General features: G+C 42.4%; 1 protein-coding gene across 2 annotated transcripts in view; it reads left to right on the top strand.

Moving 5' to 3' along the window:
- LOC137385123 (NACHT, LRR and PYD domains-containing protein 3-like) overlaps positions 1-14,302 on the top strand; it is a 104,237-nt gene that overhangs the window by 56,180 nt on the left and 33,755 nt on the right. The window contains exons 10-15 of one of the 2 annotated variants that reach the window (XM_068059923.1): positions 1,494-3,231; positions 10,439-10,525; positions 11,990-12,160; positions 12,302-12,472; positions 12,616-12,783; positions 12,953-13,972. In XM_068059923.1, the coding sequence (XP_067916024.1) occupies positions 1,494-3,231; positions 10,439-10,525; positions 11,990-12,160; positions 12,302-12,472; positions 12,616-12,783; positions 12,953-13,040 (2,423 nt within the window). In that variant the 3' untranslated portion in view covers positions 13,041-13,972. Of the gene's footprint in view, positions 1-1,493; positions 3,232-10,438; positions 10,526-11,989; positions 12,161-12,301; positions 12,473-12,615; positions 12,784-12,952; positions 13,973-14,302 lie in introns of those variants that run through there. The other variant, XM_068059924.1, reaches the window with a different exon arrangement.

The raw sequence follows: 14,302 nt of genomic DNA, 5'->3' as shown, positions 1-14,302 counted from the left end.
AATTAGTAATGGGTTGAAGGGTTATGGAGAATGGGTAGGAAAGTGGAGTTGAGGCTGAGATGAGATCAGCCGTGATCGTATTGAATGGCGGAGCAGGCTCGAGGGGCTGAATTGCCTACTCTTGCTCCTAGTTCTTATGTTCTTCTGCTGCCTACACTTTTTTGTACTGATCTGATAGAACTGAGTAACTTGCTCGGCCATTTCAGCCATTAGTTAACAGTCAACCACATTGTTGTGTGTCTGGAGTCAGCTAGAACCAGACTGGATAAGGTCGGCAGATTTCGTTCCCAAAACGACATTGGTGAACCAGGTGGGTTTTCATGACAATCTGGTAGTTTTCATGAACAACATTCTTGATACTAGCTTTATTCCAGATCTATTTACTGAACAGAATTTACATTCCCCAGCTGCCGTGGTTGTATAGAAACTCATATCTCCAGATCAGTGGTCCAGGCCTCTGGCTTACTAGTCCAGTGACATAACTGTGTTACTCTACCCTTGGTGGAATGGAGAGACCTCAGAGTTTTGCCAGGCTGGATGTGGTTACAGAGATAGGGAGGGTCCAGGCCATGGAGGCATTTGAAAACAGTGAGAATTTTTTTATTTATTCATTCATGGGATGTGGGCGTCACTGGCTAGGCCAGCATTTATTGCCCATCCCTAGTTGCCCTTGAGAAGGTGGTGGTTGGCTGCCTTCTTGAACCGCTGCAGTCCATTTGGGGTAGGTACACCCACAGTGCTGTTCGGAAGGGAGTTCCAGGATTTTGACCCAATGACAGTGAAGGAACGGCGATATAGTTCCAAGTCAGGATGGTGTGTGACTTGGAGGGGAACTTACAGGTGGTGGTGTTCCCATGCATTTGCTGCCCTTGTGCTTCTAGTTGGTAGAGGTCGTGGGTTTGGAAGGTGCTGTCTAAGGAGCCTTGGTGCATTGCTGCAGTGCATCTTGTAGATGGTACACACTGCTGCTATTGATATGTTGCCGAACTGAGAGCCAATGTCCAGCCAGATAAACTGTTCATTGTCTGATACAATAACAGTGGGATTACTGACAATTCACAGTATAACCCACTTGTGTCCGATGTCAAATGTCCCGTTTCTGCAGAAGGTAAACACCGCTGATGGTTTTAAAAATGAATCTAATGGAATCTCTACTCTCGAATAACCAGGATCACGTGTGGATTTGTAATGAGATTTCTAATCGTACAGAGCAGGCCGGATCATGTTAACCATCAGAGGGAAAATATCACCTGTGTCGGCACCTCCATGTTCAGTAAATGTTAGAATCAAATCAGGATTTAAAACTTCTTTTCACCATTGTTCACCTTCAAGCAAAGTTTTCATTAACTGAGTTTTAATTTATACACACACCTCTATTGAAGCTTTGAATTAAATCTTGCAACATTTATTGAATAATAAAATGTTTTTCAGAAGTTGTTTTTATATCAATATAACTAACATTGAAAACCACTTTCTGTCTGTTCTAATTGAAGATGTTCAACAGAAACACAAGGAAACACTCCGGGTACAAACTGAAACACTGAGAGTGAACACTATCCTAATAAAGGAGAAGGTTAAGATTTTCCAGCTGGTTGATCGATACGCTGAGCTAACGGTCATTTCTACTGTTCGAGATCGGACACTTGTAGAACATGAACTGCTGGCAAGAGGCCGAGACCATGAAGAGTGGAGAGAGAAACATCTCCGGAAAGAACTGGAAAAAATCCGAACTGATCAGTTATTCCAGAGCAGTTTTTCCCACAGAAAACACAAATCTGGGAGTTCAGCAGCAGTGAGTGGAGTCCCAGGGATTGGAAAAACAACAATGGTACAAAAGATTGTTTATGACTGGGCCACTGGGAAAATATACCCAAACTTTCAATTTGTTTTCAGTTTTAAATTCCGGGATTTGAACATGATTAACTGTCGAATAAACCTGAGGAATCTGATACTGGATCAGTATCCTTACTTTGGGAATGTTCTGGGAGAGCTCTGGAAGAATCCAGAGGGATTGCTGTTTATATTTGATGGTTTGGATGAATTCAAGGACACGATCGATTTTACTGACAATCGGAGAAATACAGAACCTCAGTACATGTGCACAGATCCCGAATGCTGGTGTGAAGTGTCTGACATTGTGTACAGTTTAATACAACACAAGCTGCTCCCCGGATGTTCAGTGTTAGTGACCAGTCGTCCCACTGCATTACATTTATTGGAAAAGGCTGAGATCAGTGTCTGGGCTGAAATCCTGGGATTTGTTGGTGATGAACGGAAGGAATATTTCAACAAGTTTTTTGAAGATCAGACGGTGGCAGCAGCTGTTTTCAAACACGTGGAGGAGAACGAGATCCTATACACCATGTGTTACAACCCTTCCTACTGCTGGATCCTCTGTCTGTCGCTGGGTCCCTTCTTTACACAAAGAGACAGGAAACAGCAGCAAGTTCCGAAGACCATCACCCAGCTATATTCCTACTATATTTACAACATTCTGAAAAACCATAGCCAAGAGATTGAAAACCCCCGTGATGTGTTACTGAAGATCGGTGAGATGGCCTTCACAGGAGTCTCCAGGAAGAAGGTTGTGTTTAGAAATGGAGATTTGATCGAGTACAATCTGCAACCTTCCCAGTTCCTGTCTGGATTCCTGATGGAACTTTTGGAGAGAGATAATTCTGTCCAGAGTGTGGTTTACACATTCCCGCACCTCACCATCCAAGAGTTTGTAGCCGCACTCACACAATTCCTGTCTCCAAATCCCGGGGACATCCGGAAGCTCCTCAGTGATGCCCACAGCAAGGAAGATGGAAGATTTGAGATATTTCTCCGTTTTGTTGCTGGTCTCTCCTCCCCACAGGCAGCTCGACCCCTGGAGGAGTTTCTGGGTTCATTTCGACATCAAACAACCTGCCAAGTAATTGACTGGGTGAAGGAGAAGGTTGAAGGAGCCATTGGAAACACAGAGAGTGAAACTGTTAAAAGGGACATCCTGAACGCATTGCACTACCTGTTTGAGTCTCAGAATAAAGCACTGGCTCGGGCCACAGTGGGATCTGTGGAAATATTTGCATTTAGTGAATTTACATTGACTCCGATTGACTGTGATATTCTGTCTCATGCCATTGGACTCTGTGATACAATAAAAGAACTTGATCTACAGAACTGCTATATTCAATATGAAGGACTCCAGAGGCTGGGCCCTGTACTGCATAAATGCCAGATGTTGAGGTAACTCTTTATTTGTCTCTAACTGGTGGATGAATTTTTGAACAGCCATGGATTGTGTTGTTGCTTTGTAATGAAATGAAAGAAACAGTTTAATTAAGCAGAGACAAGCAGTTGCAACACGTCTCTGACAAATAATAAGAGGACGGTTAGTAATTCCCTAAGTTTTGGAGAATCTGAATTGGCTCCTCATGAGCCAGTAGGGATTTTACAGTCTTTATTGGATCAGTAAATATAGGTCACTGAAATTATCTGCTAATTTTATTGCGATAAATCATCATTTAATAAGGCTGGACAGCAGAATGTAAATGTAAATTATATCCAATAGGGCAGAAAGTTAATTAATAATATTTTCCACATCCACTATTTACTAAAAGCAGGACAGAAACCCGAGTTATAAAACTAACAAAAATTAAATCAACACCATGAGGTTTATCTTGTTGAGCAGGATGTTTCCTGGATTGGGAAGATTGTGGAAGCAGGAATTCTTTCACCTGTAATTCTTAGAATAATTCACAGTTCTGAACATTCGATAAAGAATGACATTTGGGAACTTAAACCTGCTGATAAAAAGGCTTAAGGCTCCAATCTAACGGGTATTACCCCTGGAGCACAGCCACATGTCAGCCAGCAGTAGGGCCTCACACACAGCGGGCGGCTCTGAGTAAACCGGGGACAGTGAACCTCTGAATAACCCAAATCTTCCCTCTGTATGTAAGGCCTGGCTCGGGAAAGAACTGCCGAAAATTCCCCAAAAACTGTCCGGCCAGTTACACGTGAAATAAATGTGGATCCAGGTCAATGGGAATAAAGTGAGACATTCCCCACCTTATAAACTTGCAGTGCAGGGACACTTAAAATTCGTAACAGGACCGAATAAACTTTCCTTGTTATATAAAATCCCGGTGGATGGAGTTTACAGCAGCGGTTAGCACCGTTCCAAAATATAACTCAGCTCGAGGTATTATACAGATTCATGTGTACAGAACATAATGTGTGGAAGAGAATCAATGCTTTGTCATTTAATCCCAGGAAAATTGCCCCAAACCCATGAAATAATATGGCGACCAGAATTGTATGCAGTACTTCCGATGTGGTCTAACCAAGGTTTGATGCAAGTTTGTATAACGTCACTTTTCAATTCTGTCTCTCGTTTTATGACCTTATTCACCTGTGTGACTACTTTTAGTGATTTGTGTATTTTACTCCTAGATCACTTTTCTCCTTGACCCCATTTAGATACATATTTTCTGAGCAGCCTCCTTAGTTTTCTTGTCAAAATATAATACTTCACATTTATGTGTTGAAATTCATTTGCCAATCATATGAACATTCTGCAAGTTAGTTGATATGTTCTTGCATTTTGTTGAATTCCTCCTCAGTATTGACTATTCCCCCCATCTCCAGTTTTCAGTCATCTGAAAATTTTGAATTTTTTTTGGATTCCAAAGCATAAATCGTGAATATAAGTTGTGAACAACACTGGTCCCAGCACTGATCCTTGTAGAATACCACATTCCCCCTTCTACATTCTGAGTAACTATCCTTTACCCCTCCTCTCTGCTTTCTGTTTTGACGTTAGCTAGCTATCCATTCTGCTACTTGTCCCCTGACCCCACATTCTCTGACCTTATTCATTAGCAACTGACTCGAAAAATGGCACAAGGTAGGGGTGCATGGCGTAGTGGTATTAAGGTTCCGGGCGTACAAATGCACAGTGCACTAAAATTAGAGGCAGAGTTTAACTGAACTATAAAAAGCAAACAAAGCACTGGGGTTTATTTCTCGACTTATAGAATTGAAAAGTAAAGAAGGTACCTTATCAAAGGCTTTTTGATAATCGAAATAAGTTATATCTACGACATTATTGTTATCTACTCTCTCCAATACCTCTTCAAAAAGTTCAACGACATTGGTCAAGCAAGACATTTGCTTTTAAAATCCATGCTGACTATTCATTATTATATTTTTGATTTCTAGATGTTCTTCTATTCTCTCCTTTGTTAAGCATTTCATTATTTTTCCTACCACTGATGTTAAGATAAATTGACTACAGGCACCTGGACATGCTCTGTCTCCCTTAAATATAACATTAGATATTCACCAGTCTTCTGGCATGACACCTTTTTCTGGTGAATTAAAAATCTGCAGTAATATCTCTGCTCTCTCTTCTGGATATTATTATAAAATGTGCAGATGTAATCTATCTGGACCAGAAGTTTTAGCCTCTTCAACTTTGATTGGTATATTTAATATTTCATTTTTTTTTTAATGCAGTTATCTCATTTCTAATCTCATCATCCAATGTCATGCTCACCTGCCCAGTTTCCCTGCTATATACTAAAGCAAAGTAATTATTTCCTATTTCTGCCATGTTTCTGTCATTACCTGTGATATTATCCTGCCCATCAAGAAGTGACCCTCTTCTCATCATGACTTTCCTTTTTTAAATTTATGTGCCTGTAAAAACTTTTACTATTTTGTTTTATGTACCTTGATAATTTGATTTCATTGTTCCTCTTTATCGCCTCATTTTTTGACATCTCTTTTAATTTCTTCATGCTCTCCCTTGTCATGCTTTCCCCTGCTGTCCATAGAATCATAGAACCATAGAAAAGTTACGGCACAGAAGGAGGCCATTCAACCCAAACTGCCTTTGTTGTTATCTCTTTCCTTACCCTCAGATTTTTCCTTATGTGTTTAGTCATTCATGGTGACTCACTAGTATTTAGATTGTTCTTTTTTAAGATAAATTATTTTTCCTGGACTCTGCAGAATATTGTTTTAAATGTTTTCCATTGTTGTTCTGCATCATTGTGTGCCAATATTCTTGTCCATTTTGTTTTGCCACATTCTATTCTCGTCCCCTCAAAATCGTTTTTTTCTCCAATCTGTTACCCAGGTCTGATTATTATCTTAAAGTGTATAGTGTTAGATCTCCCACGATTATTATTTGACGTTTTCTTTTACTAATTTCCCTAATATCATTGTATATAGGATCATAGGAAATAGGAGCAGGAGTAAGCTATTTGGCCCGTCGAGCCGGCTCGCCATTCAAACAGATCATGGCTGATCATCTACCTCTACGCCATTTTTCTCCACTGTACCCAGATCCCTTGATGTCGTTAGTATTCAGAAATCTATCGATTTCTGTCTTGAACATGCTCAATGATTGAGCATCCACAGCCCTCTGGGGGAGAGAATTCCACAGATTTACAACCCTCTGAGTAAAGAAATTCCGCCTCACCTCAGTCTTAAATAGCCAGCCCCTTATTCTGAGACTGTGTCCCCTTGTTTTAGACTCACCAGTCAGGGGAAACATCCTATCCACATCTACCCTGTCACACCCTGTAAGTATTTTGTAAGTTTCAATGAGATCACCTCTCATTCTTCGAAACTCTAGAGAATACAGGCCCAGTTTCTGCAATCACTCCTCATAAGACAATCCCACTATCCCAGGGATTAGTCTGGTTAACCTCCATTGCACTCCCTCTACGGCAAGTACATAAGGAGACCAAAACTGTACACAATAATCCAGGTATGGTCTCATCGAGGCTTTATACAATTGAAGCCATACATCTTTACTCCTGTACTGAAATCACTTCGCACTGAAGGCATAGCATTTGCGTTCCGAATTGCTTGCTTCCCCTGCATATTAGCTTTTAATGACTCATGAACAAGGACACCCAGGCCTCTTTGGGCATCAACACTTCTCAACCTCTCACCTTTGAAGAAATACTCTGCCTTTCTGTTTTTCAACCAAAGTGGATCACTTCACACTTATTCACATTATATTCCATCTGCCATGATCTTGCCCATTCACTTGGCCTGTCCCCATCCCCTTCAAGCCTCCTTGCATCCTGCTCACAACTTACATTCCCTCCTAGTTTTGTGTCATCAGCAAATGTGTAAATATCACAATTTGTCGCCATATCAGCTGGGGCCCAAACACTGATCCTTGTGGTACCCCACTAGTCACAGCCTGCCAATCTGAGAATGACCCATTTATTCCTACTCTCTGCTTTCTATCTGCTAACCAATTCTCAATCCATAGTGGTATATTACCCCCCAATCCCATGTGCTCTAATTTTGTTTATTAACCTCCTGTGTGGACCTTATCAAAAGCTTTCTGAAAATCCAAATACGCCACATCCACTGACTCTCCTTTATCTGTGCTACAAATAACATCCTCAAAAAAACTCCAACAGGTTTGCCAAACATGATTTTCCTTTCACAAATCCATGTTGACTCTGCCCAATCATTATTTTCCAAATGTCCAGTTATCTCATCCTTTATAATAGATTCTAACATGTTCCCTACTAGTGATGTCAAACTAACAGGTATGTAGTTCTCTGTTTCTCTCTTGCTCCCTTCCTAAACAGTGAGGTTACATATTTCTTCCTCCACCTCCCTTCCACTATTACGTGGACTGTAGTCTACCCGTTAGTGTGAATGATCCCCTTATTATCTTTTATCTCTATTCATATGGATTCTATTTCTATCTTGCTGATGGTCACATTACTTTTTTCTACGGCCATTATGTTTTCCCTAATAAATACTGCTATATTGTTTTTCCTTTTTTCTCTCTCTCTATCTTTCCTAAGTATGTTATACCCTGCACCATTTAATTCGCAGTCCTGATTCAGTAATCCCCACGATAGTTGCTTGGTAGCACAAAACTTGTGTATTGTTGAGAGAAACATGCTGTCGAAGTATTTCATCTTGCACTCATCAGGGCAGACGCAAGAATGCCAAATTTCAAAGGGAACAAGAATTTATGCGACATGACTAAAGGGGTGCTTATCGGTTGGCAGATTGACTCTGATTGGTGGAGGTGTTGCCATGGAGAATGCACCAGGAAATTATTATGCGACCATGCTTTTGTTTAATGCAAAAAGTCACAAAGCCTGCACATGTTCTTTTTGCCTGCAGTGGACAGGTCCCTACGTGTGAACATATGTAGCTTCGAGCAAGCGTACGTGAGCCACATTGCAAGCCTGACTGATAATGTTCAATTGGTTGTTAGTGTAATTTTTAGCATATTCAGAATTTTGTGGTCAAACAAGCTCCCTTTCCTTGACATGCAAGTTGAGATATCCGCATCATGGGATGTGGGCGTCGCTGGTGAGGACAGCATTTATTGCCCATCCCTAATTGCCCTTGGGAATGTGGTGGTGAGCCGCTGCAGTCGTGTGAATTAGGTACACCCACTGTGCTGTTAGGAAGGGAGTTCCAGCAACTGTGAAGGTGTGGTGATATAGTTCCAATCAGGATTGTGTTTGGCTTAGAGGGGAAGATGCAAGTGGTGGTGTTCCCATGCATCTGTTGCCCTTGTCCTTCTAGTTGTTAGTGGTCCCAGTTTTGGATGGTGCTATCTGAGGAGCCTTGGTGCATTGTTGCAGTGCATCTTGCAGATGGTATGCACTGCTGCCACTGTGCATCGGTGGTGGAGGGAGTTAATGTTGAAGGTGGTAAATGGGGTGCCACTTAAGCAGGCTGCTTTGTCCTGCATGGTGTCGATCTTCTTGAGTGTTATTGGAGCTGCAGTCATCCATGCAATTGGAGAGTATTCCATCACACTCCTTACTTGTGAGCATCAATCTCTCTTTTTTTATTTAGAGATACAGCACTGAAACAGGCCCTTCGGCCCACCGAGTCTGTGCCGACCATCAACCACCCATTTATACTAATCCTACACTAATCCCATGTACCCTATCACATCCCCACGTGTCCCTATATTTCCCTACCACCTACCCATACTAGGGGCAATTTATAATGGCCAATTTACCTCCCAACCTGCAAGTCTTTTGGCTTGTGGGAGGAAACCGGAGCACCCGGAGAAAACCCACGCAGACACAGGGAGAACTTGCAAACTCCACACAGGCAGTACCCAGAATTGAACTTGTGCCTTGTTGCTGGTGGACAGGCTTTGGGGAGTCAGGAGGTGAGTTACTCGCCGCAGGAGTCCTAGCCTCTGACCTGCTCTTGTAGCCTGGTGTTTCTATGGCTACTCCAGTTCATTTTATAGTTTATTACTGTCTCCTGCAAACCTAACTTCACTGGTCAATATACGCATTGGGATTCCTACAGCTCCAACATTGGCCTTATTGGCAATCTTGTAAATAAGGCCCAAGCCATTTGTTTACCGAAATAGGGCACATCAAAGCTATCCCACGGGATAATGGCTACCCCGCTCATATCATTGCTCGCTGTGTCTTGCACATACTCACCATTGGGCCTAAGGCTGCCACTTTCGGACCTGAAAAGTGCCCAGTCTACCTCAAAGTACCCTAGAAGGGTAAGGTATCTGAAAGAGTCGAGCAACAGGTGAAGCTATCTATTTCACGCTGCTACTATGCAGCAGCAACATGAGTATTACTTACCACTAACTGGATGCTACCGTCAAATCCAAAAGATGGTCTGACTCCCAGAGAAATAAGTAATGTGGGATATTAATTTCAGAGCCGACACAATGCCTGGTATGTAGGCCATAGGTTAGATGTGATTCCACGGATTGGACAGCTCTTGCTGAACAATCCTGAGAGTGCTAATAATTACATTAACAACCAATTTAAGATTATCAGTCGGGCTCACAATGAGCTCACTTACGTTTGCTTGAACCGACAGATATTATATTCACACCCAGGGACCTGTCCTCTGCAGGCAAAAGGAGCATGTCCAGGCCTTGCACCTTTTTTGAATTAAACAATAGCGTGATCGGATAATAATTCCCTGGCACATCTCTATGGCAATGCCTTGACCAATCAGAGGTGACTTGCCAACCAATCAGTACCCCTTTTCTCATGCAGTATAAATTGTTGCAGCCTTTGAAATTTAGCATTCTTGTGTCTGTCCTGATGAGTGCATTATGTTGTGCCTAATACGCACTTGCTCTTAAAGAATCCACGGAAAATGATTGTTAAAGGTATGAAATCATCAAAGTAAATCATCACTACTTGCACAGCATACTTTCCATCACGGCACGAGGTGATCAGTCTTGGACTTGCAGCTGTTCTTCTGTTTTCTGAGCCCTTGGCTCAGGGGTATCTTCTCGAGTGTTCTTCCCCAGGGTTCTCATACCTTCCCTAGTTTTAGTCAGTGAGAGGAAAACCTGCTCATTAATTTCCTGTGATGTCTCGCAGAAAAACATATATATCAGATCCAGGGTTTGATTCCATTTGTTTCTCACTCTCTGTCTGTTTGCGTTTAGACTGAGTTCCAATCAACTGGGAGATGCAGGACTGAAACTACTGTCAGCGGCTCTGAGGAATCTGGACTGTAAAATACAGGAATTGCGGTATGTACAAGACATTTTTTAAAAATTTGTTCCTGAGATGTAGGTGTCGCTGGCCAGTCCAGCATTTATTGTCCATCCCTAATTGCCCTTGAGAAGGTGGTGGTGAGCTGCCTTCTTGAACCGCTGCAGTCCATGTGAGATAGGGATACCCACAGTGCTATGAGGAAGTGAGTTCCATGATTTTGACCCAGCGACAGTGAAGGAACGGTGATATAGTTCCAAGTCAGGACGGTGTGTGGCTTGGAGGGGAACTTGCAGGTGCTGGTGTTCTCATGTATATGCTGCCCTTGTCCTTCCAGGTGGTAAAGGTCACCGGTTTGGAAGGTGTTGTCGAAGGAACCTTGGTGCATTGCTGCAGTGCATCTTGTAGATGGTACACACTGCTGCACTGTACCTCAGTGGTGGAGGAAGTGAATATTTGTGGGATGGAATGCCAATCAAGCGGGCTGCTTTGTCTTGAGATGGTGTTGAGCTTCTTGAGTTTTCTTGGAGCTGCACCCCTCCAGGCAAGTGGAGAATATTCCATCACAATCCTGATTTGTGCCTTGTAGATTGTGGACAGGTTTTGGGGAGTCAGGAGGTGAGTTACTCGCCTCAGGATTACTAGCCTCTGACGTGCTCTTGTAACCACGGTATTTATATGGCTACTCCAGTTTAGTTTCTGGTCAATGGTTGCTTCCAGGATGTTGACAGTGGGAGATTCAGCGATGGTAATGCCGTTGAATGTCAAGGGGAGATGGTTAGATTCTTTCTTGTTGGAGATGGTCATTGCCTGGCACTTGTCTGGCGCGAATGTTACTTGCCACTTATCAGCCCAAGCCTGGATATTGTCCAAGTCTTGCTGCATTTCTACACGGACTGGGTCAGTATCTGAGGAGTCACGAATGGTGCTGAACATTGTGCAATCATCAGCGAACATCCCCACTTCTGACCTTATGATTGAAGGAAGGTCATTGATGAAGCAGCTGAAGATAGTTGAGCCTGGGACACGACCCTGAGGAACTCCTGCAGTGATGTCCTGGATCTGAGATTATTGTCCTCCAACAACCACAACCATCTTTGTTTGCGCTAGGTAAGACTCCAGCCAGCGGAGAGTTTTCCCCCTGATACCCATTGATTCCAGTTTTGTTAGGGCTCTTTTATGCCACACTTGGTCACATGCTGCCTTGATGTCAAGGGCAGTCACTCTCACCTCACCTCTTGTGTTTAGCTGTTTGATCCATGTTTGAACCAATGCTGTAATGAGGTCAGGAGCTGTGTGAGATGGTGTTTATAATAACTGGATGTCTGACACTGTTCATTATTATTAGGCTCAGCAGTAGTGATATTCATAAACTCTTACTATAAGTATTATTACTCTAAGTAATCTTGTTATTAATTAGCACTGTACCTTATTATTGTCAGTAACAGTGTTGCTAGTGAACACCAGTGATTTATCCTTATTTTTTTCCCTCTGATCGGCAGGATGGAAAATAACGGTCTCGCAAGTTCTTCTGCCGAAGATCTCGCCTCTGCTCTCAGTACAAACCGGTCACTGATGGTACTGAACCTGGGTAATAATAAACTGGGAGATTTAGGAGTGAAACTACTGTCTGCAGCTCTGAGGAGTCCAGACTGTAAAATACAGAGACTGGAGTAAGTATCAGAGTGTGAATGATTGTGTCCATAATAACTGAATGTCTGACTCTGTACATTATTATTTGTATCAATAATAGTATTCTTCATAAACACTGGGGATTTAATCTGATTCCTGTTATTTCTCTCTCTGATCTTCAGGCTGGCTCGTGTCGCTCTCACAAATTCTTGTGCCAAGGATCTTGCCTCCATTTTTACTGCAAACCGGTCACTGACGGTTCTGAACTTGAATCACAATAAATTGGGAGATTCAGGAATGAAACTACTGTCTGCGGCTCTGAGGAACCCGGACTGTAAAATACAAACACTGGAGTAAGTACCAAAATGTGTGAGATTGTGTTAATATCAACTGGATCTCTAACCCTGTACATTATTATTAGTACCACTAATAGTGCTATTAATAAACAGTTGAGATTTACTCAGATTCCTGTTATTTCTTTCTCTCTGATCCCCAGGTTAGATGCAGCTGGTCTCACAGATTCTTGTGCCGAGGATCTCGCCTCCACTCTCAGTGCAAACCAGTCACTGAAGGTTCTGAACCTGGGATCAAACTTCTTCACAGACCGATCTGTACTCGCTCTCTGCCAACTCATACGGACCTGCAGGAGTCTGGAGCAGATTTGGTGACTATTTATGTTAATGTTTACTGTAATAAGTAAAATATAAATGGGATTCAAACACTTTCATGGGTGGCATTTGTCAATTATTATTGAAATGTTAGCCCCAATCTCCATTGTATTTTCACTGTTGTTCAAACTGTTTATTTCCTGTTTAATTTTTAATCTGTTTCAGGCTGGATGGAAATCAATTCAGTTTAAATGGAAAGAAACACCTGGAGTCGCTGCAGGAATCCAGAGCCAGACTGAGTGTGGAAATATGAATTTGTCAATTTATAAACTTTGCTGCTCTCATTATTTGACCATTCTTGGCCAATTTTCTGTCCTTCCCCTTTAATTGGCCGCGCTCCAGGTTTAAATCCTATTGGCTGTTTCACTGTTTCTAGTTCGAGCTGAGCAAGTGTCATCTCCCATTGTGACATCAGAGGTCCAGCAACAGGGTCACGTGACTCAGCCGCCCGGCCCCACAGCGCTGTTTCTGCAGGATATCCGGGACTGAATGTTCCTCAATGGGGCACTGGGGAAACGTACAGACAGGAAGGGTCCAGGGTGGGGCTCAGTCTGAGCTGCAGTGGGACACTGGTAATTGCACTCAATATCCCTGGGTTTGGGAACTACATTATCCTGGGTTCACGCTCAGTGCCCCTGCATGGGAAGTGAATTTGTGTGGGTTCAGGATGTACGTGATGTCTGTTCAGCTGGGAAGGATCCACTGACCAATAGGGACCAACACTCAGTGTCTAGGGCGACCCAGGGAGAGTATCCTTTTGCGAGAGGTCCCTGAGACAGGTGCACCGAGAATGGACCAGCACACTGGGAGAAATGAAGAAAGTGTCAGTTGGTTGTCTGCCATTCTGTGCAGTTGATTGTATGTATTTATAGTGTTTCAGGATCCTGAACCTTCTGTGTTTCTGGCAACAACATGAGAGCAGGTACTGGTGTTATCATGGAAATGTAAACACTTACTGAAGACTGAATTTTAAAATGATCCAAGAATGAAAACCATGAGATTGTGAAAAGACCTGCTGACTCCATGAAATAGCCTGAGAAAACTGAGGGGCTTTGTGTAATGATGTGCACTTGGAAATGTTTTCAATTTTGTTAAACTTCATCTCTGTATTGCTGCTTCCTGGATATCTAAGGAAATTGGTTTGTTATTGTGTGAGGTTCAATTAAATTATGCATTAGCTTATAAGTGCATCTCAGGGCTTCTTACCAAGTTAAAATTTGAGAATCATTTCAGAGAATTTTGTCCTGAAGGCCTCGAATCATTACCGTTATCAGATAAATCTGAGTGTGGATCAAAATCAGCTTTGGTCTGGTAAAATTCAGAGAGGCAGATCAATGACGGATCACTAAGAAAAGTGACAGGTAAACCAGGAAATTATGGACTGATTAGCCTAACATCTGTTATTGGGAAGAGTCTATAAATAGGGATAGGATGACTGAACAATTTGAACATTTTCAGCTGAGCAAAGAGAGCCATCATGGATTTGTAAAGGGTAGGTCATGCCTAACGAACCTG

This window comes from Heterodontus francisci, chromosome 28 (genome assembly GCF_036365525.1).
Source record: "Heterodontus francisci isolate sHetFra1 chromosome 28, sHetFra1.hap1, whole genome shotgun sequence".
In the NCBI taxonomy this organism is placed as follows: Eukaryota; Metazoa; Chordata; class Chondrichthyes; order Heterodontiformes; family Heterodontidae; genus Heterodontus; species Heterodontus francisci.
Note: the sequence above shows the minus strand (reverse complement) of the source record. Positions and strands in the feature narration are given on the sequence as shown.